Source organism: Ammospiza caudacuta, chromosome 25, assembly GCF_027887145.1.
Source record: "Ammospiza caudacuta isolate bAmmCau1 chromosome 25, bAmmCau1.pri, whole genome shotgun sequence".
Classification (NCBI taxonomy): Eukaryota; Metazoa; Chordata; class Aves; order Passeriformes; family Passerellidae; genus Ammospiza; species Ammospiza caudacuta.
The window spans coordinates 7,932,778-7,952,665 of NC_080617.1; the positions used below are offsets into that span (position 1 = coordinate 7,932,778).

Below are 19,888 nucleotides of genomic sequence, written 5' to 3' on the forward strand. Positions count from 1 at the left end.
TGGAGTATTTTGGTACTGAGAATACCCCATCCCTGGAAATGTCCAAGGTCAGGATGGACAGGCTTGGAGCAACCCGCCTGGTCTAGAGGAAGGTGTCCCCCCTACATTGGGGTGGACGGAACAATCTTTAAGGCCCCTTCCAACATTCCGTGATTGTGCGATGACAAATGACACGCTGCAGTCTTTGAAGCACGACGTAGATGGTGCGCGAGCAGAGCCAGTTGATAGTATGCCAGCCTGGGGCAGGAGCCCCCCAGGCCTGGCTGGACAGGCAGCAATACGGGGCACAAGCCACTGGGATTTGTAGGTGGCAATAACCTTGCCAGCCTTGCTTGTCCCTGCTCCAGCACGTACATGGGGGGGCTGTAGTATGAGCATCCTGCTCTGGATCCATGTCCCAGCCTAGCCGCACATGGCTGCTCCCAAGGATCATCACACATGCCAGGGACTGGGAGCCTTGGGAACACATCAGCAGCATCACCATGCTGGGGATGGCAGGGCAGGGGTTGTACCCCCAACACACTCCCAGGTGCTTAAAAAATGATGTTTTATTAGAAATCAGACGGAAAAGACTTTAAAAAAGACTTTTTTGAGATGAAGCATCTGACACAGAAATGAGAAGGGTAAAGCGAGGGGGTATGGAGGCAGGTGGCTCCCAGGGGACACTGCTACAGGGGTTTGCAGGTCCTAGAAAAAGTTGCAAAACCCCCTCTGAGACCCCCCCCCTCCCCCCCCAGGGAAGGGGCAGTGATTGAGGGACATGGGGCAGGGGCTCTGTGGTAGCACCTGAAACATCCCCTGCCCTCCAAATCAAGGAATGGCATTTTGCTACCAGTTTTGGAGAAGCTTTGCAGCATCCCTGAACTCCACCAGTCCAGGCAGCTCCCAGAACCTGGGGTGGGGGATGGACACAAAAAAAAAAATCCCCTCTCCTATTTCTTGCCCATCCCAAAGGCTTCACAGTTGGGGTACAGAAGGAGGCTGGTGGTCCATGGCTGCCCCAGGATGAGGAGGAGGCTTCATGACTACCTGGCAGAGGGTAGGGGATACCAAATACAGCTCCCCCATCCCAAATTCCTTGCAGAGAAGGAAGAAGAAAACCCAAGTGATGGGCAGAGACCACAGGAATGACAGAAGAGCAGCAGGAGCAGGGGCTGGCACAGAAACTTCAGCCCACCAGTGCAGCAAGCATGCCCATTCTCTGCTCCTCAGCCCCCCACTGCTGCCATCCATGGACGGTTTTCCCAGTGCAGGGGATCTCAGGGCCCCCTTGGAGGGCAGTGGTCTCATGCCAGGATCCTGGGCACATGTCCCTTTGGCCTGGCTCTACCAAGCCCCTAGCAGGGAGCTGGCTCTACTCCCAGTCAATGGGACAGTGACAAATGGGCCACCCCCAAACGGTCAGTCTTGCAAGAGGTGGACGAAGCTGGCAGGGAAGACTCCAGTACGGGAGCCATCACCCTCGATGAAGCCAACCTGGGGGTGCAGAAAGAGGGTTCAGGGGAGTGCAAGTCTTATCTTGAGATATCAGCCCCAGAACTTCTTCCCCTGCTCAATTCCAACAGGCATTTAGAGAGGCAAAGCTGTGGTGACACATCAGTGGAGCCCTCCTAGCCCTCCTTCATGCATACATGGGGCAGAAATTCCCCATCTGTGCCCCCCCAGAAAAACCCAGCCTCCTTCAGAAAAGAACTGGAGGGGGGAAAGGACCAGGACCAGCAGCTGCCCATGCCATGCTGACTCACCCAGATCTGCTCGTCCTCCTCCCGTGTCACCACGATGACCTCCCCCTTGGAGAAGGTCAGCTCTCGTGCCTTGTCTCCCTTGCAGTCAGCCACTGCCTTTACTCGCTTCTGCCTCCTCTTGGCCTGAAATGGGATCAAAACAGGGTGAGATACCCCCCGAAGCCATCCAAAAGGTGGCAACAGGGATAGGACCCCCTGATCACTCCATCTGCCACCCCAGGATAAGAGGAGCCAGGACACTTGGGGATGCAGAGGAGGATTTGCACCTACCGGAGCAAATCTTCTGGGCATGGGCACAGGGGGCAGCTTGCTGACAGCAGGGTCCTCAGGGCCACCAGGGCTCTGGGGGGACCCAGCTGATCCCATTTTGCCCACCATGCCACCAATGCGCCGGTACGAGCGGGTGCTCTCTGAGCTGTGGGTGACAGTGGGAACAGTGTCATCCCCCCGTCTGCTGTTGCCTTCCCCCACCCTGTTCTCCATCCTGTGAGGTCTCAGGGAGGTTAGGGCTTCCCCCATGGGACCTGGATCTCACCCACAGCCCCCTTGCTGCTGATGAAAAGGGTCCCCAGCACCCAAACTCCCTCAAATGAGCCCATCCCACCACATTTTCCCAAAGGGGAGAAAAAATATGTATGATAACTGGCAGAGGATCTTGGTGTCCTCCCAAATAATCTGCATCATTGTCTCCAAGGACAACCCAGCATCCCCATAGCTGCCCTTGTCTCCTCCTGCATCCCAGGGTCACCATCAGCTTCTTTGGAGATCCCAGAGGGTGGGGACCCTTTTGCTTCACAGCGATTCTCTATGCCCATGGGGATGGCAGAGGTTGAAATTCACCCACCAGCACCATACAATGATCTCCCAAAACCAAGTGCAACCCCAGTCTGGAGCAGGGTCCCTACCCAAACTTGACAGGGGGGATGTCAGGGACTGTGCTGCCTGGCAGGGGCTGTGTGGGTGGGGGACTCAGCTCTGGCCCCCGCCGACTGCTGCTCGTGTCCGTCTCGGAGCGGGTTTCCCAGTAGGCTGCCCACTGGCTCTCAGTGGGGCTGCGGGTGCTGGGAGTGCCATCCAGGGCACCCGTGCTGCTGGCACAGGGCAGGCTGTGTGGTGCTGCTGCCTCCGCTGGCCCAGAGAAGTGGGGATCCGATGCCTGCCGGGGCAGTTCAGGGCGCTCTGGGGGGACACACGCAATGGGGAGAACAAACTTGGTCTCTGGGGGAAGGCACAGCCCCACCATGATGACCTCCTCCTCCAACTCACCGGTGGGGCTGTGGCTGGGTTTGGGGCGAGAGCTGCCCCGCGTAGGGTTTTTGAGGGGCAGTGGCGGAGGGATCTCCTCGCTGTGAGCTCGGCGGGGCGCCGTGCGCGAGGGCACCAGGATGCTCTCGTAGGTCTTGTTGGTGATGTCCATCCCCATGCAGCTCCAGCGGGTCTGGGGGCAGGCAGGCAGCGGGCTGGCGGCCAGTGGTGATGTGCCCTTGAAGGAGCGCTGGAGGGGGCTCACCTGGGGGTACACACACAGCTCCAGGGATGTCCCACGGCCACCAGCCCCCCAAAAGGGTGTGCACTCCCACAGCTCCCTTACTGGGGATGTGGAGGCCCCACCATCCCACAGTACCTTCTCCTCCAGCTCATCCTCACTGTCATAGGGCAACTCTGATAGGGGCTCCCAGTCATAGTCCACATGGATCTGCAGAGATAGCTTCCCTGCCTGCGCCTGCTCCAGCTGTCAGAGGGATAGGGCAGGTCAGGAGGATCTCGGGATGGGGCAGCCCACAGGGGTCTCGGCACTGGAGGGACACGTTCCAAAAGCCCCCCACCTTCATGCCAGTCCTCCTCAGGCACTTGATCCCTTCTCCCCACTCTGAGCTTCTCCCCCATTCCTCCATCCCACTTACCAGCTCCTCACACTCGCTGTACTTCAGCCTCCTCGCCACATCCAGAGCTGTCTCACCTGCCGCATTCACTGCCCAAGGGACAAAAGGGGGACAAATCCAATTTGCAGCTTTACCACTCCCACCAAAGAACCCCAAAACCGCTGTCCCAAGCTTATACCTGTGGTGAAGGCGGCTTTCCCTTTCAGGAGCAGCTTGAGGCAGTTGGGCTGGTTATAGAGTGCACCGTAGTGCAAGGCCGTGTTCCCATTCTGTGTCACTCGGTCCAGCGTTCCCCTGTGCAGGGCCAACAGCAGGAAAGTCAAGGCTTTGATACAAGCACCCTGTACATTCCTCCCGTGAGAGAGAGGGGCAGGGAACACTGGGAGCCCTTGGGGACACACCCATTCTGAATGATGAAGTCCACCAAGGGAAGGGATGATCTGTCGGCATGGCGTACGGCCACGTGCAGCGGCAGCTCGCCTGCATCCTGCCAAGAGATGGGAGGGAGAGATGACCCTGAGAGTGCTCATCTTTCCTCAGGAAAAAGTGAAAAGAAGTACTGGATCCAAGAATGCTCATCTTCCCCCCTGAATGAAGGGAAAAGGAGTGCTGGACACATGTATGCTCATCTCCCAAGATATGGAAGGGAGAGGAGAGCTGGCCTCAACAATACATCATCTCCTGTGTGTAGGAGAAAAGAAAGCTGGACCTAAGGATGCTCACCTTCCAACCAGCATATCCCTTCCCAAAGCCCAAGGCACCCCAGAGAACAGCCACCCAGAGAGGGAAAATCCATTCCCTGTTGGGTGCAGGCCTCACCTGACCCTCAGGGCTGGCCAGGGGCTTGGTCAGGTCATGCCCCTCGGCAAAGGCCTTGAGCAGGGCCAGGAGGTCACGGGCTTGAATGGCTTCCCAGAGGCCGTGGGGGTTGTCCTGGCTGCTTTTCTGCACGTAGCGTCGCTCCATGTACTTGGCCATGATGTATTCCTTGCGCGCAGCCCTGCCAGAAGGGGGGCTTAGATGGGCATGGAGACGGGCTGTGGAGCCCTGTGCTCCTGCCTCCTCCTGAAGCCTCAGGATCAAGGGTAAGTGTCCAAAGAGGTGCAGATCCCCAACCACAATCCAGCAATGACACCAGGATGCCTCATCCCAGGGCTGTCTTAGATGGGCAAAGGCAGCAAGGGGACAAGAACAGGGCACACACCATGCACTCCTTTTCCTTCTCCTCCTCTTCCTCCCAGCACACCCAAGTCCCTGACTCACATATCACTGCTGGCTGAAGGCTTGGGACAGTCCTGTGTGGGTAGTGCGGCCTCCATGATCTCATTGAAACGAGTGTTCCCAATGCTAACAGCCAGCTAGGGAGAGAGGAGAACAGAGGGACATAAACCCTCCTGGTCACACTCACCCTGTTCCAGCCAGATCCCATCCCAGAAGGAAGGAAACCATTGGATCCATCCAGGGCTTTCCCAGAGCAGCATCTTTGCCAGGATGATGCTCTTCTACGGCAGTGGAAATCTATTTTAGGAGGGAGAAAATCCTGGGGAGCTGCCAGCAGCCCCCTGCTTAGCAAACAGCTTTGCAGAGCCCCCCTTGCCCACACCACTGCACTGGGGAAACTGAGGCAAGTTTGCAAGCCCTGGAGCAAACTGGGGACAGATGGATGGAGAAGAAGAAATTAACCCTGTGTCACAGGAGGTTTGGGACACACAGAGGGTGCTTCCCAGGGTGCCAGGAGATCTCTGGGCTCAGAAAGCACCTTACCAGCAGCTCAGAGGTGCTGAGAACATCCAGAGTGAGGGACTGGATGCGGGAATAATGCACACCCAGCTCCCGATGGATGCCAGAGCACTCGATGCACGTCAGGATGCCAAGGTTGGTAGAGAGCCACGTGGGATCTGCAGTGGGAGCGGCGCGGGGCTCAGCGGCATGCCCAGCCCCCAAAGATGCTGCGACCCCCATGAACCCTGACTCACACCCAGGGCGGGGGGACACCCCAGGCCCTGACATACCTGGGGCACCGCAGTCACAACACTGCTTGTTTCCTGGCATGTTCTTCACCTCACTGATAACCAGCCTGGTGAGCTCCTGCATGCCGCCGTCCACCCCAGTGCCTGCTGCCACCCCGCCACTGCCCCCATCCCCCTTGAAGGCATTGCTCAGGGCTTCATCCTTGCTGTTCTGCAGCACTGAGACCCACCTGGGCAGGAGGGAGGAGGAAGAGGAGGATGAGGAAGGCAGAGCAGGATCTGGCATGTCAAGGAGGAGGGATGGGCTGTGGCACTTACACAACACACTCTTGCTCATCCTCTGCTTGGAAGTGATATGTCCTGTTGTCTGTAGGGATGGGGAGAGAAGAGACAAGGTGAAAGGAGAGAAGCTGTGTCTGCCACATCCCTTGAATTGTTTAAGCTTGGACAGGGCTTGGAGCAATCTGGTCTAGTGGAAGATATCCCTGCCCACAGTGCAGGGGTGGAACAAAACAGTCTTTAAGGCTACTTCCAACCTAAACCATTCTAGGATTCTGTGGTCTAGGGATGCTGAGGAATAAGCTGAAATCTCTTCAAAGGAGCTGCTTAATTACAAATTAAATCACTGCACATCACTCTCCCATCACCTGAGCCCTGTCACAATCTCTTTTTGTCTCAGCTTTCTAGCACTCACTGGATTGGTCCTTCATCTGTAAAGACAGCCAGGAAGACACCCAGAGCCAGATTAAAGAGGGTGACACTGTGTTTCAGAGGGAAAACCCACTCCAAAAAGGGAAAGGTCCCACCAAAGCCTCCACCTCCAGGTCAAACACCTCACACCCCAGTCACTGCACCTCATCCCAGGTACTCACGTGTCACCAGGTCAAAGCATTTTTTCTCCTCGGCATGGGGCCGCACCTGGCAGGTGAGGAGGTTCAGCTTCACAGGGGGACGGTTTATCTGCAGGGTGAGAGGACCAAGGTGGGTTAAAGGACCAGGAATGAATGGGATGGGCATCACCATCTCCAGGGGCAATTGTGGTGGTACAACCACCACCACAGATGGTTTCTCTCGGGATAACCATGCCAATCAGACCCTGTCTGACTCATTTCAGAAGAACAGGAACCCTTTGCAGAAGAACACGGCTCCAAGAGGGGCCTCTGCCCCTCCTGCAGTTTCCAGCCTCCACCGCCAGGGGGCAGCCCTTCCCGCCCAACCAGCCCATCCCCTTTGGGTTCGTCTGGACCCGCATTGTCCGTCTGTCTGTCCCCCCCAGGATCACCTCCTCTCCCATGGACAGACACGGGGCACCACCCTGGGACCCCTGTCAGATACAGGGGACTTTCTTTGAACAGTCCAGTCTCATCCTGCATTGATTTTTAAGCCAGGCAGATTTGTGATCAGTTTTGGCAAAATTAAACCTGCAATCCAATGGACATTAAGCCCCAAAGGGTGCACAAAAAAGGGTCAGGTCTGCAGCCCCCACGCTCCCCACCGTGCTGTGGGAGATGGTCAGGCAGCCATACTTCACACCACACTTCCTCTTCTGCCACACTTTGCGGATCCTGAGAAGAAGAAAGAGGAGGAGTGAGGATTGCACAGCTGCAATCACCCACATCCACATCCCAAACCAGCCATGCAGAGGCCTGATGGGAGTTCTGGACATGGGGTTATGCTTTCTCTAACTCATAGAATACTAAATGTCCTGTGAGCTGGATTTCAGCTCTAGACCTCCCACAAGCACTGACAATATCAGGACAAAGCCAAGAGCTCTCAGGGATAACACTCATCCTCACCCATCACTCTTCTTGTACAGGAATCCTGACTTCTCTGTCCCATACTGCTTGTTGCCTTGGTGCTGATGGATACTGTAGCCACTGCCAGAGTTCTTCCTGTTCAAGTTTTCCTGAAAAAAAGACAATAAAAAAAGCAAAGTGAGAGGCACAGAGGTGGCTGCTGCCCCAGGTGACCTTGTCCTTAGAGGGGTGCAGTGTGTCCAGAAGATGCCAGACAGCCCCATGCCCTCCTAGCATCCAAATGTCTCCAGGTCCCTGGAGAAGTTAACCCAGCTCCCCTCTCCCAAACTAACCCCAGCGTACCCAGCACCTCCCAATGCTCCTTCCCAGCTCTTCCCTGCCCATCCTGCAGTCTCACCTCCTTGTTCTCCAGCTGCAGGATGTTGCGGAGGGAATCACGGGTCTGTGTGAGCTGCTTCACCTCCTCCTCCTGTGCTTGGCGCAGCTGCGGAGGGAGCAGCTGCCCTCAGGGCTGCCCTGAGCACAGGTGCTGGCCGGGGCTGGCACGGGGATGGGGGCATCCCAGGGGACAGGCTGAGGGCACTGCACGGCAGCGTGAAGGCCTTACCGCATGCAGGGACACGGCGAGCTTCTCAATGAAGGGGTAGAGATTCTGGGCAGCCTTCCAGCCGTCTTGGAAGAAACTGGGTGTTTGTTGAGGGTGATTAAGATGCAGATGGGGAAGATGGAGGAAAAAAGAGGGTTTTTAGAGAAATTGTGGCAGGAGATCATGGCGATCCCCTCCCTGGTACTTGCTTTGTGGCTCCCTGGCTACGGGGATCTGGAGAGAGCCCAGCAAAGGCCAAGCCTAGCCCATGGGGTTTGGATACCCCAAATATTTGGGAGGTCTGGCATGCAGGATTGGCCTCTTGTTTAATCCCAGCTCAACTCACTGGGGAGCAGTGCTGCCAAAAGCCACATTCTGGGGGGTCCCTGGGTCACAGTCCCAGTCAAAGACATGCTTTTGACCACCACGACAGTCTCAAACTGCCTCAGTTTCCCCACTTGAGAGCTGGAGGAGATGATGACTCCCACACACTGCTACTCCAGCCCCACGGAGCAACGGGAAAGGCGAGGGGATGTTGATCCTCACTCCAAACACTCTTGTTACAAGCCCCATGGCTAAAGCCAGAGCTGCTCAGCTGAGCTCATCCCTGGAAATCTATCCAGAAACCAAATAATCAGATACATCTCAAGCCAATGCCCCTCCCACTGCCCCATGGACACGTTTACAGCTTCTCAAGACAACAAAGCACATTTCAACTCCCCAGAGAAAACTGAGAAGTGATGGGCTCTGCCCAGTATCTCCACTAACAGCTTTATGGCTCTGGGATGAGAGCAGAAGACCCCAGAGCCTCAGGGGACCACCCAAGGGTGACAATCAGCCCCATCTTGACCCAGGTGGCACCTACTTGTGCTGAGCATGGAAAAACTTGATGAGGCTCTGCAGGAAATCTGGTCCCTGCTTCATCTGAGACTCTCTGGCTTTTAGCAGGTACTGGAGGGGGAGAAAACACCTGGTTAGGTGACAGAGACAAGGACCAGCTGAGAATAACCCAGAGGAAAGAGCAAGAGCCTGCCTAGCCCTTGATTCCCTTCCCAGCACAGGGAGGAAGGTTAAAACACTGGCTGGGTTTCAAGAAGTCAAGTCATGATGTTGGATTTGAAGGCAGCTCGCTGGGGACCACCCTCAAAAACCTGGCTCTGGAAGTCCTCCCAGACATGGAAAGTTCAAGGACTGAGGCAGGCCTCCAGGCTTTCCAGCCAAGCATGCTTCTCCCACTGCTCATTACTTCTGGAGTTAATAAATAACCAAAACTCAAGGCTGCTTGTGAAGGAAAGAAAAAACACAACAAAAAAGGCCAAATGTTTTTGAAGGTATGGCCCTTTTATTCCCAAAAAATCAGATTCCAAGAAGTGAGCACCTGCAGCACACCAGCACTGGAGGTCTGCTGGGGTGCCTCGTGGGATGGGGAATTTCAGCTTTATGCATCAAACCCATCCATCAGCTGCAAGCAGGGAAGGAAACACACTGACTCTAGCTCACCCTAAGTAAAAGAAGGAGGGGAAGAGATTTTTTCCCCCTGCAAGCTCCTCTCCAGGTGCTGGAATGGTTTTGAATGGTGAGTGAGGGGAGGGGGAGGCAGCCCTGAGCTGTGGGGGTTTTCCAGGGTGAGACAGAGCTCCTGGAATGGAGCCTCCCCGTGCCCCAGGCACTGCAGACACCCTGAGGGGTCACGGGACTGGGCACGGCTGTTGAAGTGCTCCATGACAGCTGGAGAGGCCAAGTCAATGTCAGGGAGCACATCCCACGTAGAAAAGGCCACGTGTGCCCAGCTCCTGTGGGATGTCCCTGCCCTGCCACCCACAACCCACGGTGACAGTGGCAGCAGAGCATCCCAGGCAGCGGTGGCTGGGACCTGTGAACAAAGGGATGCTCCCAGCAGCCCTGGGCCCATGTCCAACTGCTCCCACAGCCCTGAGGGTGTGAAATGGCCCACAATGACGAGACACCACCACTCCATGGAGTGAAACAGGACCCTGGAAGTAGCAAAACCCACTTTCCAATAAACCTATGTGCATCGTATGGGCCCCCAGCCCCCCAGAAGAACTGCCCTCCCATTTCCAGGGCCAATGCTGGCAGCTCTCATGCATGCAGAAACACGGGTGCACATGCCCTGCTCCAGCTCCCACCTCTCCATGTGCTGTTATTTATCCCACAGTGGAGCTATTCAAGGGAGTGACTCATCTGGCCGGGTCCCAGCTCCGAGGCAGGCACAGCCTCCTACCCACAACCCTTGTTCTTTGCTGGGCAGGCATGGGGTGGCACCTCAGGAACATGGGAGACCTCTGGGACAACCCATGGCAGACTTGTTTCCTGCTCTGCCACCCTCCAAGTCTATGGGGCTGCTGAGTGTCTGGAGCCAGGACACTTGGGTTCCTCATTGCTGCAGGGCTTTGAAATTGAGTCTTCTTCATTTATTCCAATCTGACCTCTTGAGCATGGACTGCAAGGACCCAGAATTGACAAGGATCTGGGGTGACTTGTGACCTCCTTCATCACAGCCAGGAGCAGTTTTGAGGATAGGCAAAAACCACAAAGGCAACCTCATGGACGTTAGCCAAAAAGCTTACTTTTTACCCAAATGCCACCCAAGGAAGGGTAGGAGTGGAGCTGGGGGGACATGGAAGGAACCCCGAGGCCACCCTTGTGGGGCACCATGGGTGCCATTTGGAGCTGCATCCCACAGGGACCTCAGTAGGGGGATGGGATGGCATGGCATGGGATGGCATGGAGATTCCCGAGCTGGGACTATGCTGGGGCACAGGGAGAAGGGGACAGACAAGGGTCCCCCACAGCACACAGGTGGGGCTGCTTTGGTGTCAGATACTGGGAGAGGCTCTGATGTTCCTGCACAGCTTCTAGCAGAGAGGTCCCCTGTGCCCCCTGGGACTCTGTTCCTGGTGGGACAAGTCCCCAGTCCCCTTGGCACAGCCCCCACCTCAGACATGTGGAGCTGCAAGAGCCGCCGCTCCTTCTGCATGTCCTCGGCCACCTCCGCTGCTGCTGGCTCCGCCTGGATGACCCCGGCCACGCGGGCTCGTTCCTTCTCCTTCTCCATCTTTCCCCTGTGGAATGGGATGAAGGTGGGCTGGGGACATCCCTGCTCTGAGGGGTGTCCCATGCAGGAGGCTACAGTGGGGATGGGAGGAGAAACATCTCCAGGCCCTCTCCAGCCCCTCTCCCTTTCCCCTTTGGGAAAAGCTGGACCAGAACCCTCTCCATGACAGACTGGCACCATCGGTGCCTGGCTCCAGTCCAGGGACAAAACACCTTTGTGCAGAGTGGGATTAGGTAGATTTTGCCAGAGGCAGCATGCTACTTACACTTTGGTCTCATAATCCTTCCAGGCCTTTTCAATCTGCTTCTTGGAATCCTGTGGCAAAGGAAAAAGGAGGTGGCAGCAGTCAGGGAAAGCAAAAGAGCCGGTGGCACTAAATGGGCCAAGAGGTCTCACTGCAGAATGTCACCAAATGAGTGACCCTGGGGACAGGACTTACCAGGCGGCCATCCTTCAGCTGCCCCTTCAACAGGCTGTCCAGGGGGAAGGACACGATGTTATTCAGGTTCTGCACCTGCAGAAGGTAGACATAGGGCCATCCCACGGTGAGGGAAGTCAGGGAGCGGGAGCCCCAGGTCTTCCCCAGTGCCAGGGACCTCCCCCCAACTCTGTCACTGCCCCAGGAAGGGTTAGGAGGCTGGAAGGGTGGCTGAATCCAGGATCCTGGCAGAGGGCACGCCAGGGCTTGTTGGAACTGGCTGCAAGATGTCTGACGAATGTGGCCCTTCCCACAAACCACACCAGCAGCACAGCTGCCGAAAACAAAGCTGTCTTCCCCCACTGACACCTCATCCCTGTCCCCGCTCCTGTCTCCAGCAACCAGCAGCACGACCAGCCCCTCCACGGTCCTGTGATACAAAGAGCCCACCCATGTCAAAGGGGCTTCCCAAAATGCCTCCATTTTTTGGGATCTGGGGATAGCAGTGCAGCCACTACTACCCCTACCAGTGCTGTGCAGGGGTCTGTGGTGGGGACATGGGAGCCCACTGCTGTCCTGGCCTCCCTCCATGCAGCCCATGGAGCAGCACCCCATTTTAGAGCTGTGAGAGAAGCTCCAGCACCCACATGGGACTTCCCCAGTGTATCCAGATTTCTTTTAAAGGGTTTTGGTCCTCTGCAGCACCTGAGGAGAAAGCCAGCCCCAGGGCACAGGACCACCCCCAAACCAGGGGTAATGGGGTACTCCAGAGAGACTCTAGGAGGGGAAACAGCTTTTTAGATCTGGTTTTGGCACAGAACTCACTCAGCATCACTTGGGGCAGGAGGTGGAGACCCTCAGAACTGGTCCAACTCCTCCATCAGGACAGTTCTGCAGAGCTCTACTGGAGCATGGGAGTCCAGCAGGCTATGACAGCCAGGATGGGGAAGGGGAGGAGGAGGGAGGCCCAGATTGGGGTAACTGGGAGAGGAACACACAAAAAATCTGAAATTCTTGCTGGGGGAAGGGCAGCAGAAATCAATTTCCTCTTTAAGCAGAGCCAGGGGCCAAAAACACCCTTTGGAGAGGGGGATTTGAAAGTGAACAGAGAGGGGGTGACATGGGACCCCCCCAGGGATTTGCTGCTGGGCATGCACGAACCCAGCTCCATTCAGGACCTGAGTTTTCCATCAGAGCCATTCCTGGCCCGGCTCACAGCCGCCTCTGCCTGCTCCCCATGGCCCCACTGTGCAGCCCAGCGCGGCTTTGATTTACTCTTGGCAAGCAAGATCAGAGATGCAATTGATGTGAGAAAAAAACAGAAAGCAAGAAAAAAGGGAAAAATGAAAATAGCAGCCCCAGCTTCCCATTAGATCCCAGTGTCAATGGCCCCAGGGGGCTGGGAGTGAGCTATAAATCCAGTAACAAGGGTATCAGATGGTCTGAGAGCACTGGGAATATGTCCCTGAGCCCAAGGTAGGAGGTAGGGATCGCTGCATGTGGTGGAGGGCAGCTAAATTGGAAGGAGGGGAGCTGCACTGGTTGGTGGGGGATTCCAAATCCAAGTGGATGTGGGACAGCTCACCAGGTTCTTGAAGAGTGCAGTGACCTCACGGGTGAAGACCGCCAGGTTTAGGAAGCCGGTAGAGAGCTCATGGTTATTCTGGGAGAGGTGGTTGTTGCCAAAGTTCTCCAGGGCCTCACTGTACTGTTCTTCATTCTCCACATGGGCTGTATGGAGAGACACCAAAGAGGGACATGCAGTGACCCTGCAGCACCCAACACATTAGGGGCACACCATCTCTCCAACCCCTTCTAACAGAGCTAGCCCAATCCTAATGCAGGACAGCAGCAGTGCCACAAAAAACCTCCTTAAGGTTCTCAATTTTTCCTTTTCATATATATTTCAGACAGTTTTTTGCATCTAAGCAAATTATCAGGTCATATCGTGCGGTTCCACCAGCAGCTAGCATCCACCTCCTTACTTTTTTTGGGTTTGCCCGGTTGTGACCATTGCTGGTGGAGGATGGGGCTATCACACAACCACAGCCCCATGCTCTGGGAATGCCCATCATCTCCCTAAGCCCAACTCACTGAGCCCGGAGATGTGAATAGCTTTCACATATTTCCTGATCCTCTGGAGCACAGCTTGGTCCCCATCCAGGCTCTGCAATAGCAAAGAGAGAAAACAAATGGAGCTCATTAGCCAAGCATGGCTGCCACTCCCCCAGCCCAGCTGGCCCTTGGAAAGGCTGCAACTCTACTGTGCAGATGTGTGGGGTGCAATCCAAGCTCCCAGGGCTGGGAAAGGAGCTGGAGGCATCCTGGGATGCTGGAACCACAGCGTCCAGCCGGTCTCCTGCCAGGGCTGTGATCCCAATAGCTTTGCTGCCAAGCAGGGCTTTGGCTGGCTACAGAGAGGAGGGTTTGAGCAAGACAGTAGGAGGAGGTAAGAGGCTCTTTGGATCCCAGCAGCTTCTATTAAGCATAGAAAGCTTAATAGAAAGCCAGCCTCGCTGGCTCTTGCAGGGACTGTTTCAACCAAGGAGGAGTTGAAGCATCATGTATCACATAAGCCCATCCCCATGGCTCAGAACCAGGCGAGATGTGTGAGGGTGCTCAGCTCTCACAGGACCCACATCCTGCTGATGGGGACCTAAGTCCCATAAACCCTTGTGCTGATTGTGTGCTAAACCACAACAATCCCACAACGAGCAATGTGTCTTTCCAAACCCCCCAGCTCATGCATGATCTTGCCCCATAGTCCCCAGCACCATGAGTCTCCCTGCAGCCCCATCACTCAGATCCTGCTCTAGTTTGCAGCTCTCCCCATCCTCCCATCTCCTCCTATCTGTATAGCTCTGATTTGCCCCCTAAGCACCACAACAAATTCAACCCCACCAAGCCCTGTGACAAACTCACCCCACTCAACCCAAGGGCAAGGGGCTGTGGTGCTGCCAGCACAAGCATCTGAGCACACGCTGGCCCCAGCATCAGGAAAGGGTTAAGGGTGGCTTGGCTGCAGGTACCAGAGCCATGATAACAGGCTGGAAATATTTAGAGGGCGTGAACAGCAAAAAAGGGCAGGGATGAAACCTCGGAGGAATTACAATAAAGAGGCTCTCTCTCTGCTTGAGCTCTGTTGAAGGTTTTCGGGCTGATGTCAAGGCTGATTTCCTGACAGCAGGGTCAGCCCAACTTCAGCACTGCTCTGTCAGATGGGATGCTGCCAGGATGAACTGGCTTGGAGCAGACTGGGGTTGAGGTGGGAGCCAAAGCCCCTGCTCAGGAGTCTTGCAATGCATCTACAGAGGGGAGAATGTTGGGGTGCACCAAAGCCCCTCATGGCCCATCTCTGTGTCACATCCGGATGCACCAAACTCTCCAGAGCAGAGATATTCCCTGCCTCTGGGGGAACTCGGGGCTGGATGCCTGGATGCTCCAGGCTTGCAAACCTGGCAGAGTCTTAGGAAGGGGAAACTGAGGTAGCATGAGATGCTTTGGAAGCATCACTGGGAAAATGTGGGAAGACACTCCTTTCAAGTGTCCAGGATGGAGCAGCGCATCCTGGTGCCAGCTCACAGGTGCTGGATGCAGAATGCAGAGCTGGTGCAGAGCAGGGATTATCCAGGGAAGGACACAAGGGCTTTCAGGAAGGGATCTGTGCATCCACCAGTGGGCACAGGGCAAGCAGAGACAAGTATTTGGGTGGTTAACACAGAGGGAATCACTGTACAGTGCTGCTGGCACCTGCAGGCAGCACTGGCATCCCCAATGTACCAGACTGGCTGCTGGGAACACAGTCCTTGGCTGCTCAGGAGTGGAGGAGCAGAGATGTCTGGAGCCCCCGATGGCATCCATCATCCCCCAGGCCCAGCTCAAGTGCTTCTGGTCAGGGGGCAGCTGAGGACATCGGCATAACAAGGATGTCAGCAGGAGGAATTCCCCATGGGATGGAGGAAGGGATGAATGCACACCTGCACCACAGCTAGCTGGGCTCGCAGCTGAGGGACCTCAGGCAGGATGCTCAATGGAGGCCATTCTTCTCCCTCCTCCGCTGCTGCCGGCTCGTGCTACCCAGCGAAGGAGCCGCCGCGGGTGCCAGAGCCAGGGTGCCAAGCTGTCAGGCCAGGAGCAGTATGTGGCACTGCCCTGGGGGACAGGGCGAGCTGGGAGCTCATCTGCCAGCAGCCTCTGCCATGTCACCCTGCCCTAGCCCAGAGGTACCCAGTCCCCTCTGATGTGCGCACAGCACCAACCCACCAAGGGCTGGATTCAGCCTTCCAAGCCCACTCCAGAGACCTCAGGCTCTGTCTCTGCAGCAGCCCCAGGGATCCTGAAGTCCCACAAACCCCAAGGAGAGGACCCTCTTTAATCCCAGCAGGTAAACTGAGGCACAAAGTAGCTCTGGGCAATATCAGGATGTCTCCTTCGTGTTGAGCAGCAATCTCCAGTCCTCTCCCTGCTCACTCCTGCCCCTGATTTGAGAACAGCTCCTATCTTGGGTGCAGGTGGCCATGCTTTGTCCCAGGGTCCTGGTGGGATGTAGCCATCCCTTCCCATTCAGCAGTCACTGGAGTTCGACCAGCATCCTTCGCTCCCTCCTGCTCACCAAGCCACCTGCCAGTATTTGGGGTGGTGACAGGGTGGGTTATGGCTCAGTTTGGTCACAGAGCGTCTCTCCCCTCCTGCAGTGATCCCCAAATCCACCACTGATTATCCCCCTTGCCTCATGCTATCACCATGTTGCAGCTCCAAAGATAGCAGGGAGCTGGTTTGCTCAGATTTCCCTTCTCCCCTCGTGCTAGGACCAGGGGCATGCCAAAGGTCTAGCAGGAGGTTGGCCTCCTCTCCAGACCCTCCAGTGGCATGGAGGGTTCAGCCCTGCGCCCTTCATGGCACATATGACACAGTAGTCACGATTCCCAACTATCTCTCATGCTTGCTGGAGCTTTACTAAGCCAATCCCAGAGATTCCCTGTCATTCCCGAGGGACGCATCTCTCCCCATCCCTGCATCCTTAACCACAGCCTCTCCAAGCAGCCAAACAAAAATCCTGCTGCTCCCTCCTGGCTAGAGCTGCCTCCTCCTTCCCCACTGGGAAGAGGATCCATGACAGTGACCAGCATGTGCCGATGGAGACCAAGATGCTACATGGTGCGTTCCCAGATCGCCAGGCATGGGACACCCATCCCATTGCCCCCAGGTATTCCAGCAGCCCTGGCACGGGGGGCCCCCCACTCCCTGCCAGCTCTGGCTCTCCTTCAAAGTCATTCCTTAGCTAAGAGGAGTTGGCAAAAGCCACAGGACCAGCTGGAAACTGCCTTTATTCCAGGCGGGAGGAGGATGAAGGCAACCCACTACCTTCACCCTTCCCAAAAAGGCTACTGATGACTTTGGGGAGGTTGAAAATACTCCCCAAAGAAGAGACCCCCCAGCGACACCACATCCCATCGGGGCTGGTTCCAGTACAAGAGCTCGATAGTGGATAGAAATGTGGGGCTGATTCTCTGAGGGCATGTCCTGGTCCCCGGGAGGGGCAGGTGGGGATGCTCTGGCCCTACAAATAAGGAAATAGGCCGCCCTGGCCTCGGGGTGATGGGGGATATGTCCTGGCCTCGGGGCGGGGAGGGGGGCACTTGAAGCTTTAAAGAAGCCTTTGCTCATTTCGACAGGCTTAGCTCCCCATAAAAGTACGATGGGGCTGCTCGGGAGATACAAACGGCCCCCCATCTGAGGGTCCCAAACCACGCATTCAGGATGACCAGCGTAGTCTCGGGATGAAAGGGTGGGCTCTAAAAAACAGAAGACCGAGGGAGGCGCAAGCATCAAGGGACTAGCACCTATTGGCGCGGAGGTGTTCCCAGGCGGGATGCGGGGAATGCTCCCAGGCGCAGTCTGCGCAGTCTGACCCCCCGACCACACCCCCCGGCCTCGCTCACCTCCTCCAGAGCCCCCACGGCCCCCCGGCACTTCTGCATCTTGGAGGCAAAGGCGGCGGCCGGGGAACCGAGGTCCTCGCTGGCAACGGCCAAGAAGTCGGCCACGCTGAGCTGCTCGGGCATGGTGCGGAGGGCACCGGGGGCTCCGCTCCTCCCCTGCGGAGCGCCCCAGGGTGCCGGCTCAGCCGGGCTCCGCGCACCGCACCGCGCCGGCAGCCCCGCGCCGCGAGCCCCGCACCGCGCCTCCCTCCGCCCGCTCCCGCCCTCCGCCGTCACGCGGCGGCCCCGCCCGTCCGCACGTTAAAGGCGAAGAGCAGCGGTGCTCCCCAGGAACTGCTCAATGACCCCCGTTCTGGGACGCAGGGAGTGCGGGGTTCCCCCGTGCTCTGGTGGCACGAAGAGAAAACCCTGCGGTTTTTCTTCTGGATCTGCACCGCCAGCCTTGCCTCGGCACCCGCCTTTCCCAGGCACCAGCGTCCCCCTAACGCCAACACCCCCCCTTTCCGAAGCACTCTGCAGCCACCTAACCCAAGCACCCATCTCCGCCCGGAACCCACCTCACCCCAGCACTCACCTCTCCCAGGCACCCCAGCAACCACCTCTGCCCATCTTGGTAGGAGATGGAGACCACACACAGTGATGGTTTAGGATTATGCCCAGTCCGCTCCAAACACCGGTTTAACTGGAGGTCACTCCCACCCTGCCCTTCCTAGGACCGTGAGGGTACAAACCTTGGACAGGGGATAACCACTGGAGTCTTTGGCTTTTTGTCCCGCTGGAGGCAACTTCTTTGTTCCCTCTCCCGTCCCCTCATTTGTCCCACCTCTCAATTGAAGTTGGTGTCCCATTCCTGTTTATTTGCTCTTCATGGAGGATGGGGAAGCCAGGGCACCTCAGGTGCAGGCAATTAGGTGGAACAGACACTGAGCAAATCCCACTGCAGGACTGGGGTTGTGGACAAACTGGAACAGAAAGGGGCAAAAAGCCTCACTGTGACTGGTTTGCCATTAGAGAGGCCAGCATGAGTGCAATGGGGCTTTGCAGACCCCTCCCCATGCCCCTTGCACTGCTCACCCATGGTGAATCAGACCCTCGACCCTTTTACTGAGCTAGGAGTGGGGCTCAGTAAAACAGGTATGTGCCTACCCAGGACCAGCCCAAGTCCTCCTCTAACACACTGTTACTGAGGTGCTGAGAGGGACTGGGGAACAGGAATAGCCATCACAAGCCTTGGGTGAACAGCTCCGCTTGAAAGATTCCAGCTCTCTGGCACCGGCAGGTAGGCGAGCCCACAGTTTGGGGTATCCTCCCCCCGTCTGGGAGCAGCCAACATCTGCCGAGCTCCCAGGACAACCCTCGGCAGGGCTCTGGCAGGCAGAGGGTTAAAAGGCTGCAGCCCAGGCAGGACTGGAGCAGCAGGGATTTGGGGTAAGAGCCTCGGAGCAGACAGGCAGCCCCCGATCCCCCGGGGTACCTGCGGTCCCTTGGCCGGTGTGGCCCTGCCACCTCCTGGCTGGCCTGGGGACTGCGCGGGCGGGGACAAACCGTCCAGGGGGATCCCCTTTGGCGCGGTGGGACACTCAACCCCACGGGGGATGTGGCCTCTGTGCCCCTCGCCCTGCTCACCTGGCCCGGGGCTCTCCTCCTCCACATCACCAGACTATGCAACGCCAACACGTGCCACGATCCCGGGTACGAGACATCACCAGGTACCATCAGCCACCACTGGGTACCACCAGAAATCACCCGGGTACTGTTGTTGTATTGTTGTTATTATATTCTTAAAGAGTCCATACCTTCTAGCTTCTGTTCTCTGTAGTGCAATTCCTCGTAGCTTCCAAAGGGGCTCAGCCAGGACTCTCGACCCTACCCCTTTTATCCCAGCTATCTTTACAAGCCACAGCTGCTGCCCAACTAAGGACTTCGCAGCTGTGACTCATTTAGAATAGCTAGGACCCACTTATCCAATAATCCAATACATAGGACTCTCACTACATTTCCCCCTTTTTCTATTAGTAACAGATATATATTCAAATATAATATAGATATTCATTAGGACAATATATACATTTCCCCATGACTCAAAGATCCTCGCAGGGTACCACCACATGCCACAGGACATCATCTGCTACCACTGACCATCACTTTGCCACCAGCACTGGTGGCATCCCCAGGTCACAGGAGACACATGGGGAAGGACCTTACATGGACACAGCTCCCCCAGGATCTTGCTTTGCAGACCTCAAATTGGGGTGCACAAGCCCACCCAGCCCCAAGATCCATAGGGAGCTGAACCCTAGCCTTGGTGGGACTTTTCCTACATTCCTGGTTGGAGGGGCTCTAGCTCAGGCAAAAGCTCAATCCAGCCAGATTTGAGTTGGAAATCACCAATCTGAGCAGGTCAGACTCATTCTCCTCACTCCAGTCAAAGCTTCATCTCCAACCCCTTCTCCACAAGTGCCTACAGAGCAGACTGGCCAGCTAAAAAGCCCCAAACATGGCCATTGAAAC

General features: G+C 56.5%; 1 protein-coding gene across 1 annotated transcript; it reads right to left on the minus strand.

Moving 5' to 3' along the window:
* Positions 1-57: 57 nt before the first annotated feature.
* On the minus strand, positions 58-18,147 carry ASAP3 (ArfGAP with SH3 domain, ankyrin repeat and PH domain 3). The gene is made up of 27 exons (XM_058819904.1): positions 18,109-18,147; positions 17,378-17,533; positions 13,530-13,602; positions 13,021-13,166; positions 11,457-11,531; positions 11,283-11,332; positions 10,898-11,024; positions 8,807-8,892; positions 7,963-8,038; positions 7,753-7,839; positions 7,395-7,504; positions 7,094-7,163; positions 6,471-6,558; positions 5,917-5,965; positions 5,641-5,828; positions 5,393-5,526; positions 4,892-4,986; positions 4,448-4,628; positions 4,030-4,115; positions 3,807-3,922; positions 3,650-3,717; positions 3,370-3,477; positions 3,012-3,255; positions 2,651-2,924; positions 2,016-2,160; positions 1,746-1,868; positions 58-1,476 (listed from the first exon to the last, which is right to left on the minus strand). The coding sequence occupies exons 2-27, from the start codon at positions 17,498-17,500 to the stop codon at positions 1,402-1,404; spliced, it is 2,997 nt and encodes a 998-aa protein (XP_058675887.1). The 5' UTR covers positions 17,501-17,533; positions 18,109-18,147; the 3' UTR covers positions 58-1,401.
* Between the last annotated feature and the right edge of the window lie 1,741 nt (positions 18,148-19,888).

Bases quoted from the DNA above. Each gene is read 5' to 3' on its own strand.
- ASAP3 (XM_058819904.1), bottom strand. From the start codon at position 17,500: ATGCCCGAGCAGCTCAGCGTGGCCGACTTCTTGGCCGTTGCCAGCGAG. The intron at 8,893-10,897 runs GTGGGGGCTGTG...CTCCCCCTCCAG, and splicing joins TGCAGCTCCACATGTCTGAG to TACCTGCTAAAAGCCAGAGA. The intron at 4,987-5,392 runs GTAAGGTGCTTT...CTCTCTCCCTAG, and splicing joins TCAGCACCTCTGAGCTGCTG to CTGGCTGTTAGCATTGGGAA.